Source organism: Hipposideros armiger, unplaced genomic scaffold, assembly GCF_001890085.2.
Source record: "Hipposideros armiger isolate ML-2016 unplaced genomic scaffold, ASM189008v1 scaffold_60, whole genome shotgun sequence".
In the NCBI taxonomy this organism is placed as follows: domain Eukaryota; kingdom Metazoa; phylum Chordata; class Mammalia; order Chiroptera; family Hipposideridae; genus Hipposideros; species Hipposideros armiger.
The window spans coordinates 2,283,864-2,296,294 of NW_017731410.1; the positions used below are offsets into that span (position 1 = coordinate 2,283,864).

At 37.3% G+C, this 12,431-nt stretch overlaps 1 protein-coding gene across 1 annotated transcript in view; it reads left to right on the forward strand.

Moving 5' to 3' along the window:
* The window catches only part of ITGA2 (integrin subunit alpha 2), a 52,172-nt gene that overhangs the window by 1,320 nt on the left and 38,421 nt on the right, over nucleotides 1-12,431 (forward strand). Inside the window, exons 2-7 of the mRNA XM_019641429.1 lie at nucleotides 700-811; nucleotides 2,622-2,731; nucleotides 5,311-5,402; nucleotides 8,836-8,950; nucleotides 9,131-9,258; nucleotides 11,571-11,719. Coding sequence (XP_019496974.1) covers nucleotides 700-811; nucleotides 2,622-2,731; nucleotides 5,311-5,402; nucleotides 8,836-8,950; nucleotides 9,131-9,258; nucleotides 11,571-11,719 — 706 coding nt within the window. The remainder of the gene's footprint in view (nucleotides 1-699; nucleotides 812-2,621; nucleotides 2,732-5,310; nucleotides 5,403-8,835; nucleotides 8,951-9,130; nucleotides 9,259-11,570; nucleotides 11,720-12,431) is intronic.

Below are 12,431 nucleotides of genomic sequence, written 5' to 3' on the forward strand. Positions count from 1 at the left end.
ATCTTAGCTGTAGAGGGCAGTGTCACTGGCCCTCATGTGGGATCCGAACCGGGGTCCTGCTGCTCAGAGCTAGCGTCCCAAGCCAACTCTTAACCAACGCACCGTTCAGCCAGTCCTTCTCTTTTTTTTTTTTTTTTTACTTTAACTTGGACAAAAAGAAATTCTCAGTAAGAACATAATTAAACATTTTCTACTTAATTTTTTCTCAGCCAAGAGAGTTCTCTTAAATAATAATGTAGAATCATACATTCATTTGTTTTTTTATTTGTTTTTTCATTCATTCTTTCAACCAGAGTGACCCTGTGCTACAGCACAATTCCTAGCCCTCACGGACAGTTCTTCTCTAGTGGGGGATTTAGTCAGTAGGCAGGCAGTTACAGGGTAATGGGATAAAAACTGGCCTAGGAAAAGTCAGAGGCTGTGGAGGTACTCAGGAAAGCCACCATGTCCAGATCCGAAAGGGCCCATGGGACTTCCTGGAGGAAGTGGTGTCTAATGGGAGACTTAACTAATGACTAGAGCTTTGCCAGGCAGGGAACAGCATGCGCAAAGGTTTAGAAGCAAGAGAGGCTCTGATTTGGTGGAGGAGCTGAGTTCAGTATGATTGAAATAGAGTTTCAGGAAGGGCATGGAAAGGAACAGGGTTGGAGAAGTAAGCCAGAGCCAGATTATCTCCTTATTTCTTTCTTATACTTTAAGATGTGTCCTGCACACAAAACTCAGAGGTAATGCGGTGTGGTCCCACTATGGAAGGAAGACCAAGGACTTGTGCCGATGGAGAAAAACAAGCGGCTGGGAGACAGTTTTCACAGTACAGAGTCTTCAAAAATTTCCCAATTTCCTCTGAGTTGTCATGAATTTCCTCTAAGTTGTCATGAAGACCATCAGATATGCTCAAACATGCATTTCAAATGCTGCTACTGATGCTCTCCCTCCCTTAAGGCAAATATTGGCGCTTGCTAATGTCCAACATTTAGATGTTTATATTTTTCAAAAACCTTAATTTATACGCCTGGGATTATTGTAATCCTATCTATAGGTAATATTTTAATAGGTAAATCATGCTAAATTATTATCTGCTCATAGAAAGACAAAGCACTTTCAACTCTAATCTTAATCAAAGTTAACTGAATTAAAGTATTCAAGAATGCTCTATAAAATATTACTTTGAGCATAATTATGTAAGATGAATAAGGAGAGACAATTATTACTGAATCATTAATGGTCTCTCAAAATAATCCGTATGTTCCTCTTTCCATGATTGCTCTTGTCCTTCTCTCTGCTAAGAAGGCCAACTACCACCTTCATCCTTTGAGATCCATTTTTGCATCCTTTGACCATTTTAATACTTGTTCCAGAGGGAAACGTATTCATGTCTTTTCATTCATTTGTATTATTATTACTTTAGTTGTCATGTATTTTAAACAGTTTTACTAGATTTAGTTAATAGAAGTGTGCCTTGGATTTCTTTTTTTATCCACTGTGGCCCTTAGCTTGGGGCATGTGTTGATTAATTGATAATGGTAGAATATTTATACAGTAGGCTTATGAAAGAATTTAAGTTTCATAGATAGATCATCTAATCCTTCTGAACTTTGACAAAGAAAAAACGTTGAATCAAATATTCTTCCTTAGTAACTGAATGCTGCTGAATAACTAGCCTGCTATAGTTTCTAAATATCAGACTGTTATATAGACTCTCTCTGTCCATTCCTCTGTGGCCAGAAATGTTGGGCGAGAGGTTCTACATGGAAACCCATAGCATCTATTTGGGGAAACTCTAAAAGAAGTGAAACTAACCAAAGGGAGGATGTGCGCATCCATCTCTGACCTCTATGTCCTGTATTTGCTGTAAACATGATACACATAAGGACAGCCCCATAGTATAGTTGCTTTGTAATTTTGCTAAGGATCCCCTTATATAGACAAAAAACATAAAGCCACTTAGATAACTTATCTGTTCATTCCTTAATAACAAATTGCTATGAAAGTGCTTAGGGAATAGAAACACTCAACAAATGTTAGTTGTTGCTTTTGGTTTTAATATTGTTTCCTTCTTTATAGTTATGCTGACCAGTATGATAGCCATTAGCCATCTGTGGCTACTGCACACTTGAAATGTTACTATTATTTATATCATATGCTCTAAGTATAAAAAGCACACACTGAATTTCAAAGATTTGCAATGGGAACAAGTAATGTCAAATAGCTCATTAATTATTTTTGTATTGATTGCATGCTAGTTTTGATCTATTGCGTTAAACAAAGTATATTATTTAATTTCACATTACCTTTTATTTTATTAATGTAGCTATGAGAAAATTTCAAATTATACATGTGGCTCACATTTGTGGCTTATATTATATTTCTGTTGGACAGCACTGCCTTAAAGAGGCCTCCCAGGGTGTTGTGGCAAGACATTCAACAAGGATCCCAATCAGCAAAGAGGAAAGAAAAAAGATCAAACTATAGCTAAACAAACATGAACTATTCACTTATTAAAAATTGAAATTAAATGTGGTTGTTGTTTTGTTTTGTTTTAGTTTTGTGGTCAGCTTTATCTTTAAGAAACATTAGTGAACATTTTATATCTACTGAAAAAAACAAATTCCTATTTTTAGGTTACTGGTTGGTTCACCTTGGAGTGGCTTTCCTGAGAACCGAATGGGAGATGTGTATAAATGTCCTGTTGATCCGTCCACTGCTACATGTGAAAAACTCAATTTGCAAAGTAAGTTGTAATTAGCATTGTGTGTTTTTTACAAATACAATCTGATTTGTTATATGCACAATTAAAAAATAACAAAACCAATGATAGTTCTGTCTTAAAGAAATACGGACAGCTTTTTTTTGCCTTTATCTCTTTAGTCCTAGGGGGGATCCCAATTGTATCCAAATTTCCAAAACAGTTTGAAGACTTGACTTAATAAGGTGCATGGGAAATGTGCAGCCTCCTGGACCATCTACCCCTCCCCAGACTGTGAACCATTTCAACCAGAGTTTAGGGTTACTTTGATGATTATTTACAAAAATCTGAGGCCAGGCATACCTCTCTCCCTCAAAACAAACCATTAAGTATAGAAATGTCAGTACTAGGACTGCTCTTAGAGGTGCTGAGAAACACTCTGTGTTTCTGATCATGTCTAAATGATTTCATGCTAAGAAAATATATTCACAATTTGGAATTATCTATAATTGCTTGGAATTGCTGTTTTAATCATTCACATCTCAGGTGCTTTCTATTAAGTGCAAAAACTTATTAAGGGTACAAGACCGGAAACCTAAATGAGTCATATTTCCACACAGCATTTCCTAATGCAAGTAAAAAGTTGCCTAATTTGATTATCATCATCATTCCAAAAAGCCAGCACTGAGGATTCTTAAGAGTTCTGAAGAATTAAGGCATGGATTAGGAACACGTAGTGTTATGGAAATCAAGGGAAAAAGAGATTCAGAAACAGTGATTAAGGCTAAGAAACAAAGGTGGGAGTGTTTCTGACACCATTTTGTATACTTGATTTCCAGCACCATTTCTGGCATAGCATAGTGGCTATACTATGTTTTTAGTGAGATGCTAGGAGTATCAGTGGTGTCAAATGATAGAGGTTGAAGAATATGAGGATCGAGTACAGACCATTATCGTATTTAAGGAGGTGTGGGTGGTCGAGATGAGTGTTCACCAAATGTTTTGAACACTCACCATATATACATAACATATATATGATACATACATAATATATATATATATGATGCACATATAATAGATATATATGATGCATATGTAATATATATGACACACATATAATACATATATGACATATACATAATATAGATGATGCACATATATATGATACAGATATAAATATATATACATATATAAAATCTGTGAAAATAATAAAAATATACACATTAGGGGTGAGGGCTCAAAATTTTTATTATATCACCCCTAATGTTTCATACCCTCTAACTTTTGAACACTCACCTCTAATGTATATATTTTATTTTTAAAAATTACATACATGTACTAACATATTATCTTTCTAAATAAAAATAAATTTAAAAAGAATAAAAACATACACATAGAAGCTCTATTATTTTCTTTCTGCACTCCATATTATCATATTTTGTGACTTCCTTGTCCTGAGTATAAATCCAATAGTGCTGAAGGGAGAACATAGATTACAAAGACTTCAGGAGTGGGTGAGTAGTGAACAAGCACAAGGAGTGAAAGTAGACCTCCATTTCCAGAAGCTGAGTAGTGGAGGAAAATTGGGAAAATAGTTCAGTGGGGTAGCAGGGTTAGGAGAAGATTTTCCAATAAAAAGGAGATGGTCTTATTTTTAGGGAGAGTGGAAGGAGGCGATAAAAAGGGAGTGACTTATAGTGAAGAATAGAGTTAACCGGATGGGATTAATGTCACTGGTCCCTAGGAAAATGAGTCTTAGAAAGAATGATCCTTCTCTAAAACACAAAGAAAAGAGAAAAAGTAAGCGGTCTAAGAATGGACTTTAGGTAAACATGATGGCAGCTGAGATTATCCTTTGAGTGTGACTATCTTCTCTGCAGTGTAGGCAGGTTATTCAGAGAGTGATGAGAACTGAGTTGAGCTTGGAGGCTTGAGAAGAAGGATCAAGTTTTCAAACAGTCAACTTGGGACATGGAGGGTAAATAAAAGTGGCAATGTGGGCTTGGCAGAGATTAAAGAGCATGAGTAAATGACATTATTGAGGAGAATTGCAATGTTCAGCAGTTGAAGCATGGATATAGTGGATGATGCCCCGGTTCAGTGGGAGAGAGGAGGTTGGAAACATTTATTTATTATTCTCCATGATTAGCCTCATTATTTCCTTTTAAAATTCACTCACCTTTGAGCCAGATTCTACCATATGGCATTCTTTGATAATACTTTAAGGATATTTTTTTCTGATCCACAATGAAGCCTTAGATAGAGTCACCATGACCTTGGAAGGAGCAGGGATGACAAACGGGAGACGAAATGGTGTCCTCAGACGTGTTTTGTTTGGCCTGCACTTTGTTTTTTAAAAATTTAAATTTAAATGCCTGTAAGTTATGCTCTCTCCACACCCCACCCCCTAGAATCTTACATATGCAGCCTCACACATTTACAGGAGCTTCCTGATCACTGAGGCCTCTCTTTTCCCTACATTTGACTACATAATGCGAGCACCAGGGGAGATGACACTAAATTTAATGCTACATATACACATGAGTGTGCGTAGGTTTCTTTTAGCAACTTTAAATAAATGGTGAAAATGTAGTCACTTTTTAAACTTTTTTTTCCTTTGAAAGCTTCCACGAGCATTTCCAATGTTACTGAGATGAAAACCAACATGAGCCTTGGCTTGACACTCACAAGGAACATGGGAACCGGAGGATTCCTTGTGAGTATTTACTTTTCAAATCCTCATTCCCCTCAAAAAAGCACAAGGTTGAGGGCCGGCCGAGTGGCTCAGTTGGTTAAGAGCTCGTTCAAGAGTTTGAGCTCTGAGCAACAGCGGTTCGAGGCCAGCCCGAGCTGAGCAGCCAATAGGTAGCAGGATGGCTCATAAAAAAAAAAAAAAAAAAAGCACAAGGTTGGCGTCTCTCACTATCCCTTCTATCCATTCAAATCTTGAGATTTAAATGTGAGAGCATGCTTTTTGATAAATCATGCTATGTAGCTATCCAACATGAAATAACGATCTGTTGATGTGTAGGCTTCTGAAGATATTCAGCAAAACAATCTCCACAGAATGTTTCGAAAACGGGCAACAAAATTGGCATCAGTTCTTTGCCCTTGGAAAGTGTGCCTGGTCTTGTTGATAACAGCAGAATTCCAGGCCTCATTTCTCCTTCCTGTAGGGACATTCAAGATAGGGGACTGCTAATTCAGGAAGTAGGTTCCAAAGCCAAAATGTAGTTTTGTTTTTAATCATTTCCTCTAACCTTTGGCTAATCTGATATTATTGAAGGCATAGCTCAGTCTCATCTTATTTTATGTTCATGTTTACTTTCACTTTGTTTCTAGAATGCTGTGAAAAGACATCACAAATCAGTGAAATAGAATGCCTTATTTAACAAGTTGGGACAATTAGTTGGTTAGTAACTTGCATATCCAACTATACTTTCAAGTGAATTAAAGAGTTAATATATCAAAGTAGAAGAAAGTAGAAATTCTCTGAAAGAGGGAAGAATTTCTGAGTTTAGAACTAAGAGGAAAAATAATATAGGAAATTGTTGAAAAGATTTGACTATATAAAAAAATTAAAACCCTCACACACCAAAAAAAGTTTAAAGGCAAATAAAAACCCAATGTTATTAGACATTTCCACCAGCATATATAGGTATACCCTAGTTGTACCACCATGTTATAATAGTGTTAGAAAGCTTATTGTAACTTCTCATTAGTTATAGCTATACCATTAACATGCTAACCTAAATGTCTATGTGTATAACTAGATTATTCTAAAATGTAATCCATTTTGAACAATGACAGTCTCCTTTCACTGACAGATATTAGAATGCAGACAGACTTTGGTACCACTAGGTAAATCAAGTACTGCTTGTAATGCATGTTCCATCAGTGCATAAATGAATATTACAATGAATCTTCATGGTTTATGATATTCCTAAGTCCTTATAATAGGATTGCTCTCATCTTTATTTCCTTGTTAGTCTTTAAAGTTGAATAAATTCAGAAAGAGAAATATATTGAGCTATAGGGATTAGAGAATAAACTTTAGAGGTTTTTAACCTGGGCGTCCGGATGGCTCAGTTGGTTAGAGTGTGTGCTCTTAACAACAAGGTTGCCAGTTCACCTCCCACATGGGATGGTGGTCTGCGCAATCCCCTACCCCGCAACTAGATTGAAAGCAGTGACTGGACTTGGAGCTGAGCCGCCCTCCACAACTAAGATTGAAGGACAACAACTTGACTTGGAGCTGATGGGTCCTGGAAAAACATAATGTTCCCTTCCCCAATAAAAATAAAATTAAAAAAAAAAAGTTTTTAACCTGTAACTTCAGGTAGAGTAAAATAAAATTGCAAGAGAATTTGAGAGATTAGTTTAACAAAGTAGGAAGCAGGGAGGGACGGGGAAGTGGCAGGGAGAGAGAGGGGAAAAAAAGAAAGAAGGGAGAAAAAAGCCAAAGCTTTCTTTACATTCCTAAAAGATCAAAACCTTAAGATACTCTTAAGAATTATTTGGAAAAGACTGACAATCATCACATTTTTTTGAACCTTCTTAAAGTTCTGGGCTTTAAGCAAGAATGTAGTTCTGGCATTAACAATTGGCATATTCTAATTTCAGTTTCTTAATGCTGTTTTCCATTGCTTTTAAAGCAAAAAAAAATTTTTTTTGAATACTTCATGAGTTGTTATTTTTCAAGGTTATTAGAAAAAACCAACTTGGGGGTGGAGATATGAGAATCAATAATTGGTTTACTGTTGTTTGGTAAACTATTAAAGGCATCGCTTATGATTTCCCCCTAACTAATTGGCAAAATGAACCAGTTTCATAGGGGGTGGGGGGAACTCTCCTTGTTCATCGAGCATGAAATCTGACCACAGCTGCTTCCTTCTCCTTTAAGCTACCAACAATTAAACTGGGTCAGATAAATTTCCTTTTATTTTTCCAATTGCTTTTTGCAAGTCCACACTTTTCTGTTCAATTTTAATAACCAGTCCACCATGGCTTAGCATAATGTTAAACTTTGTGATGTTTAAGATCTCGGCTAGACTTCTCTTCCCTATTTTTTTCCCTTTTACATCTAATGATTTTAATATTATTTAATCTAATATTTCCAGTCTGATTTAACCATAATTTAATCAAAGGTCCTTGGCATTCAAGGGCTCCTGAAAAGGGAAGATGGGATTGGGTTCATGGAGGGATGAAGAATTGAAGCACAGATGATGTGGGCAAGAAGACAAGTAACAGCCTGGAGGACTGAAGGTTTTAGAGATTGGAAATAAGTGAAGTCCTCAAAGAAATACTTTATGCAAAGTTAAAAACTGGCAGTTCATAGAACTCATTTGTATTTGTTTACCACACAGAGTGTTTGTTTTAAAAAAAAAAAAAAAACTGGGGATTTTCACACAAAATTTGTCCTCTCTGACTCTCCTTGAAAATTTGGGAGCTCTGGCAGCCCCAAGGCTGTTTCACGCCAGTCAATGGGCGGGAGCCACAGTGGCTGTCCCTGAGTAAAATGCATGGGCTCTTCGTGCACCTTGGTGTCTCCCTGGCCCCAAGCGCTCTTGTAGGATCCCTGCCTGGCCCTCGAGGACATGTGGGTTTATGGTTTCTGCTGAATAGTACCCATGGAAGGGCTAGGAGGATGCTGGCTAACAGTTACATACCACTTTCTATTTACCCAGCACTGTTCTAACTCTTTTATACCTATCGGCCCATTTAATCTTCACAACTTTAAAAAAACAGGATTATCCACATTTTTCAGATGAAGCACCTGAGACCCAGGTCACTGAGAGACAAGAAATGAACTTCGCACTCATCTGTTTTCTGGGAGAAAAGCACCCCTTTGCTCTGGCTCAGTGGGTGACCTGCTAGGCCTCCTCCCTGCACGGACACCTGCCCCTGACAGTCCCAGGGCCCCGCTGCCCGAGAGGCCTGCCACTGGGCACCGCATATCTGCCATCTCCCTCACTTCGGCTTGCTCTGGCTCACTTTCACTCAGGAATTTTTGACCTGTTAGTTGCAAGAGTTGACAATTCTTACTATCTTGTAAAAGAATAGAAATAATGTTTGAGTTTCACAGGTGGAAAGGTAGAGGGTGAACATCTTCCATGTTTTGTCTCTCATCATTCTCATTTTTTTTTAAGACATGCGGTCCCCTGTGGGCGCAGCAGTGTGGAAGTCAGTATTATACAACTGGAGTTTGTTCTGACGTCAGTCCTGATTTCCGGCTCTTGGCCAGCTTTTCCCCAGCCATACAGAGTAAGTTAAGAATGTGCAGAGGGTGGGAGCAATACCTCGCATTAAATGAAGGGAAAACATTAATCAATGAGTGCCGCCACCCAACCCCTCAACTCTATTTTACTTTAAGTCTCACTTTCATACGGGCGTGAAGTCTGACTTACCTGTGGAAATCTGTTTCTCTTATCTTCCTCTATGTAGCCTGCCCTTCCTTCATAGATGTTGTGGTTGTATGTGATGAATCAAACAGTATCTATCCCTGGGAGGCAGTAAAGAATTTTTTGGAAAAATTTGTACAAGGCCTGGATATAGGCCCCACAAAGACACAGGTATGGACATCAATGATACATAAATTAACTCACAGCTTTCTTTCTGAGAAAATATTGTTAGATACGAAGTCTTAGTTTTCGTGTTTGTCAAATCACCATATTAATTGCATATGAGTATAATGGTAATCTTGAAAGTTAATTGACAGTTGACTACATTGAGTTATTCTATCTACGATTTAGATTTTTATTTCTGACACAGGCATTGGACATGGAATATAGCATTTTAATCCTCTTTACTTCCGTATTGTTCTTCCACTAACTCATGAATTTATCAGTACATTTTACAATCCAATACACCCACTTGGACTAATAATGCATTTCTTTTGTTTACTCCTTGCTGATAAAACAATTATCCTTGAATTCTGGGATTTTTGTACATAAGTTCATAGATAGCATAATTCTACTATTTATTATTTTATTGTCTTTTATCACATTCGAGCCTAGCTTTTTTTTTTTTTTTACACTGGACAAGTCTTTTCATCTATTTTATACAGCTCTCTCTGTTTTAAGAAGTCTTTAATTTGCTTTTCTATCTTCTTGAGGCAGGCAACCAAAACTCAGGAGCAGAAGCTTCATGCTTCTAGAAAACTAACTAGCGTTTATTTTTAAAGTTCTGGAGGCATTTTCTTTCTTTTTTATTGGATCTGCCATTTCATGGGTCAGTCTGGTTGTTGCAGTACATTGAACCAACATCAACGGGGACCAGTTCACAGAGTTACCAGTGTATGTTCTTGGGTTGCATCTGACGCAGCAGTGTTCGACATCTAGTAACAACTGTTGGAGCATTGTCCCCGAAATTCTTTGCAGTTATCTATATTGAAGTTTGCTTTTCTGCTTTCCTACACAACGTTATATATTATAATATAGTTATCCTTTATTCCCATTGACGTTGCTTCTTAATACCACAAGGACATTAATGTCTGCCAAAACTTCGAAGGTTTCGCTGTGGGCTTTTACCAGAAAATTCTGTTAAATAAGACAAGGTATAACTCTGGTTTCTGGAGAGTATCACTTCACTGTTAAGGCCCCTCATTAAGCGTTTTCATATGTATCTGCTTATTTTCTCTGTCTCTAAATGAATTTCCCCCATAACATGACTTATTTGAATAGTCTAGTATGACATTCATGGCCTCCCTCTTCTTGTCATCTTGTCCCAGTGCATCTTCTTCATCTCTAGAGGTGGTTTTACGCCGTCCTCTTATCGCTATCTAAATGGGACCTTTCTGTAAGTCTCCATACACCACATTTCTTTAAATCCTCTCTTCAGCCTTCCCCTTTCTCATACAGAAGTTCTAGGGCCGTGTCATGGGGGTGACAACCATCTTCCTACTAGACTTTGAAATCCTCAGAGTTATTTTTGATCCTTTCTTCTCTCTCCAGTCTTCCAACCCATCCTAAAGACAGGGACCCAGTACTATCATATTTTTGCCATCTACCCAGTGGCTGATTAACTGCCTTCCTAGCGAAAGTAGCTGACGGAACTCAGAAATCCAGGCTTTGCCCCGTCTACCTTTCTTACATGCTGAACTCTATTTCAGAGACACTTTCACCACTGATCTCTTATTGCCACTTCCTGCCCTGGAAGCCCCCACTCCTGGGCATAGAGAGTGATCAATGCTGGGGACAAAGTCATTAACAGAAGTGTTTGACCATCTTGAGCTAAAGGATTATGTGCCCAAATATCTTGTTCAGAAGTCTCAGCTCTCTCAAATCACTCTCTGGAATGATGTTTTCTCGGAAGGCCAGAAACTCCTGCCCCACGTGCCTATAAAGCATCTGTCCTCCTGAAGTCTGTGATTAGAGGAAATCCAGCACAATAAATACATCCAAATTGACTGCATTGTTTTTTCTTGTATTTAACTCTTAATTCTTTATTATATATTTTTCCTCAATTGATGACATATTATCTTCAATCTATGACTACTTATAATTATTTACATGTTTATAGCCATTATTAATTTTTAAAATTATATCATTTTAATCTTCCTGTTATGAACTTTATTCTAACACATATCCATATTAAAATAGTATAGGACAATGCTTAAAAACTTACAGATATAACACTTGAGAAGCAAATTATACACAATAGTACTTCATCTTGCTTATCAATAAGTACTGCTGCTGTACACTTACAGCCTCTAACAAAGTCATCCCATTGGAAGAAAAATAACTTCTTATGAACAACACTGGAAATGATTCCCGTAAGCTATCAGCCAGAGTCTAGATGCACTTTCGATTTTCATTCTATTGATTAAATACAAATGATTTATAACTTAATGACAACTCTTTAATAAACTTCTGCTCTCTTGCAGGTGGGATTAATTCAGTATGCCAATGAGCCAAGAGTTGTGTTTAACCTGAACACTTATAAAACAAAAGCTGAAATGATTATAGCAACATCCCAGACATACCAACATGGCGGGGACCTCACAAATACATTCAAAGCAATTCAATATGCAAGGTAAGTTGTGAAGCTAATAGGCCAATATTTTGATAAAATAGAAGTTCTTATAAATAACAAAAAGAAAAGACAAAGAAAAATAATATACCTGGTACCCATACTTAAATCAGAAATAACAAAGAAGGAAAGTTTAAACATTCTATAACTTAAACACTTTGAGAAGGCAGTAGGACATGTAGTTTAAAAATCTTTGATTTCTAGGACTTTCATGAAACATTGTATGAGTTTTTAGTTAGTGTTTCTACGAACTGGTGACTCTCCCTATACGTCTTAAAGGACTATGACAGAACTTGGGTGATTAAAAAAAAAAAAAAAAAGCTAAGAAATAAGAAATCTTTTAAAACACCATGTCAGATATCAAAGACCCACAAAAAAAGTTAATGGGCTTGATTATATCAAAATATAAAATTCTGTACAGAAGTAATACTATTAAAATTCAAAAGATGATTAATGAGTTGAAATTATTTACAATATATATGCCAGGATGATTTTCTTTATTAACAAAAGATCTTACTAATCATTAAGAAAATGATGAGGGCCGGCCGAGTGGCGCGATGGTTAAGGGCTCGCTTGGGATGCCAGAGGGCCCCGGTTCGGATCCCACATATGAGGGCCAGTGAACACTGCCCTCCACAGCTAGGATGCTGAACAACAGCTCGACCTGGAGCTGGGCTGCCGTGGGTCGCTGGCGACGGCGTAGGCTGCAGTCCCT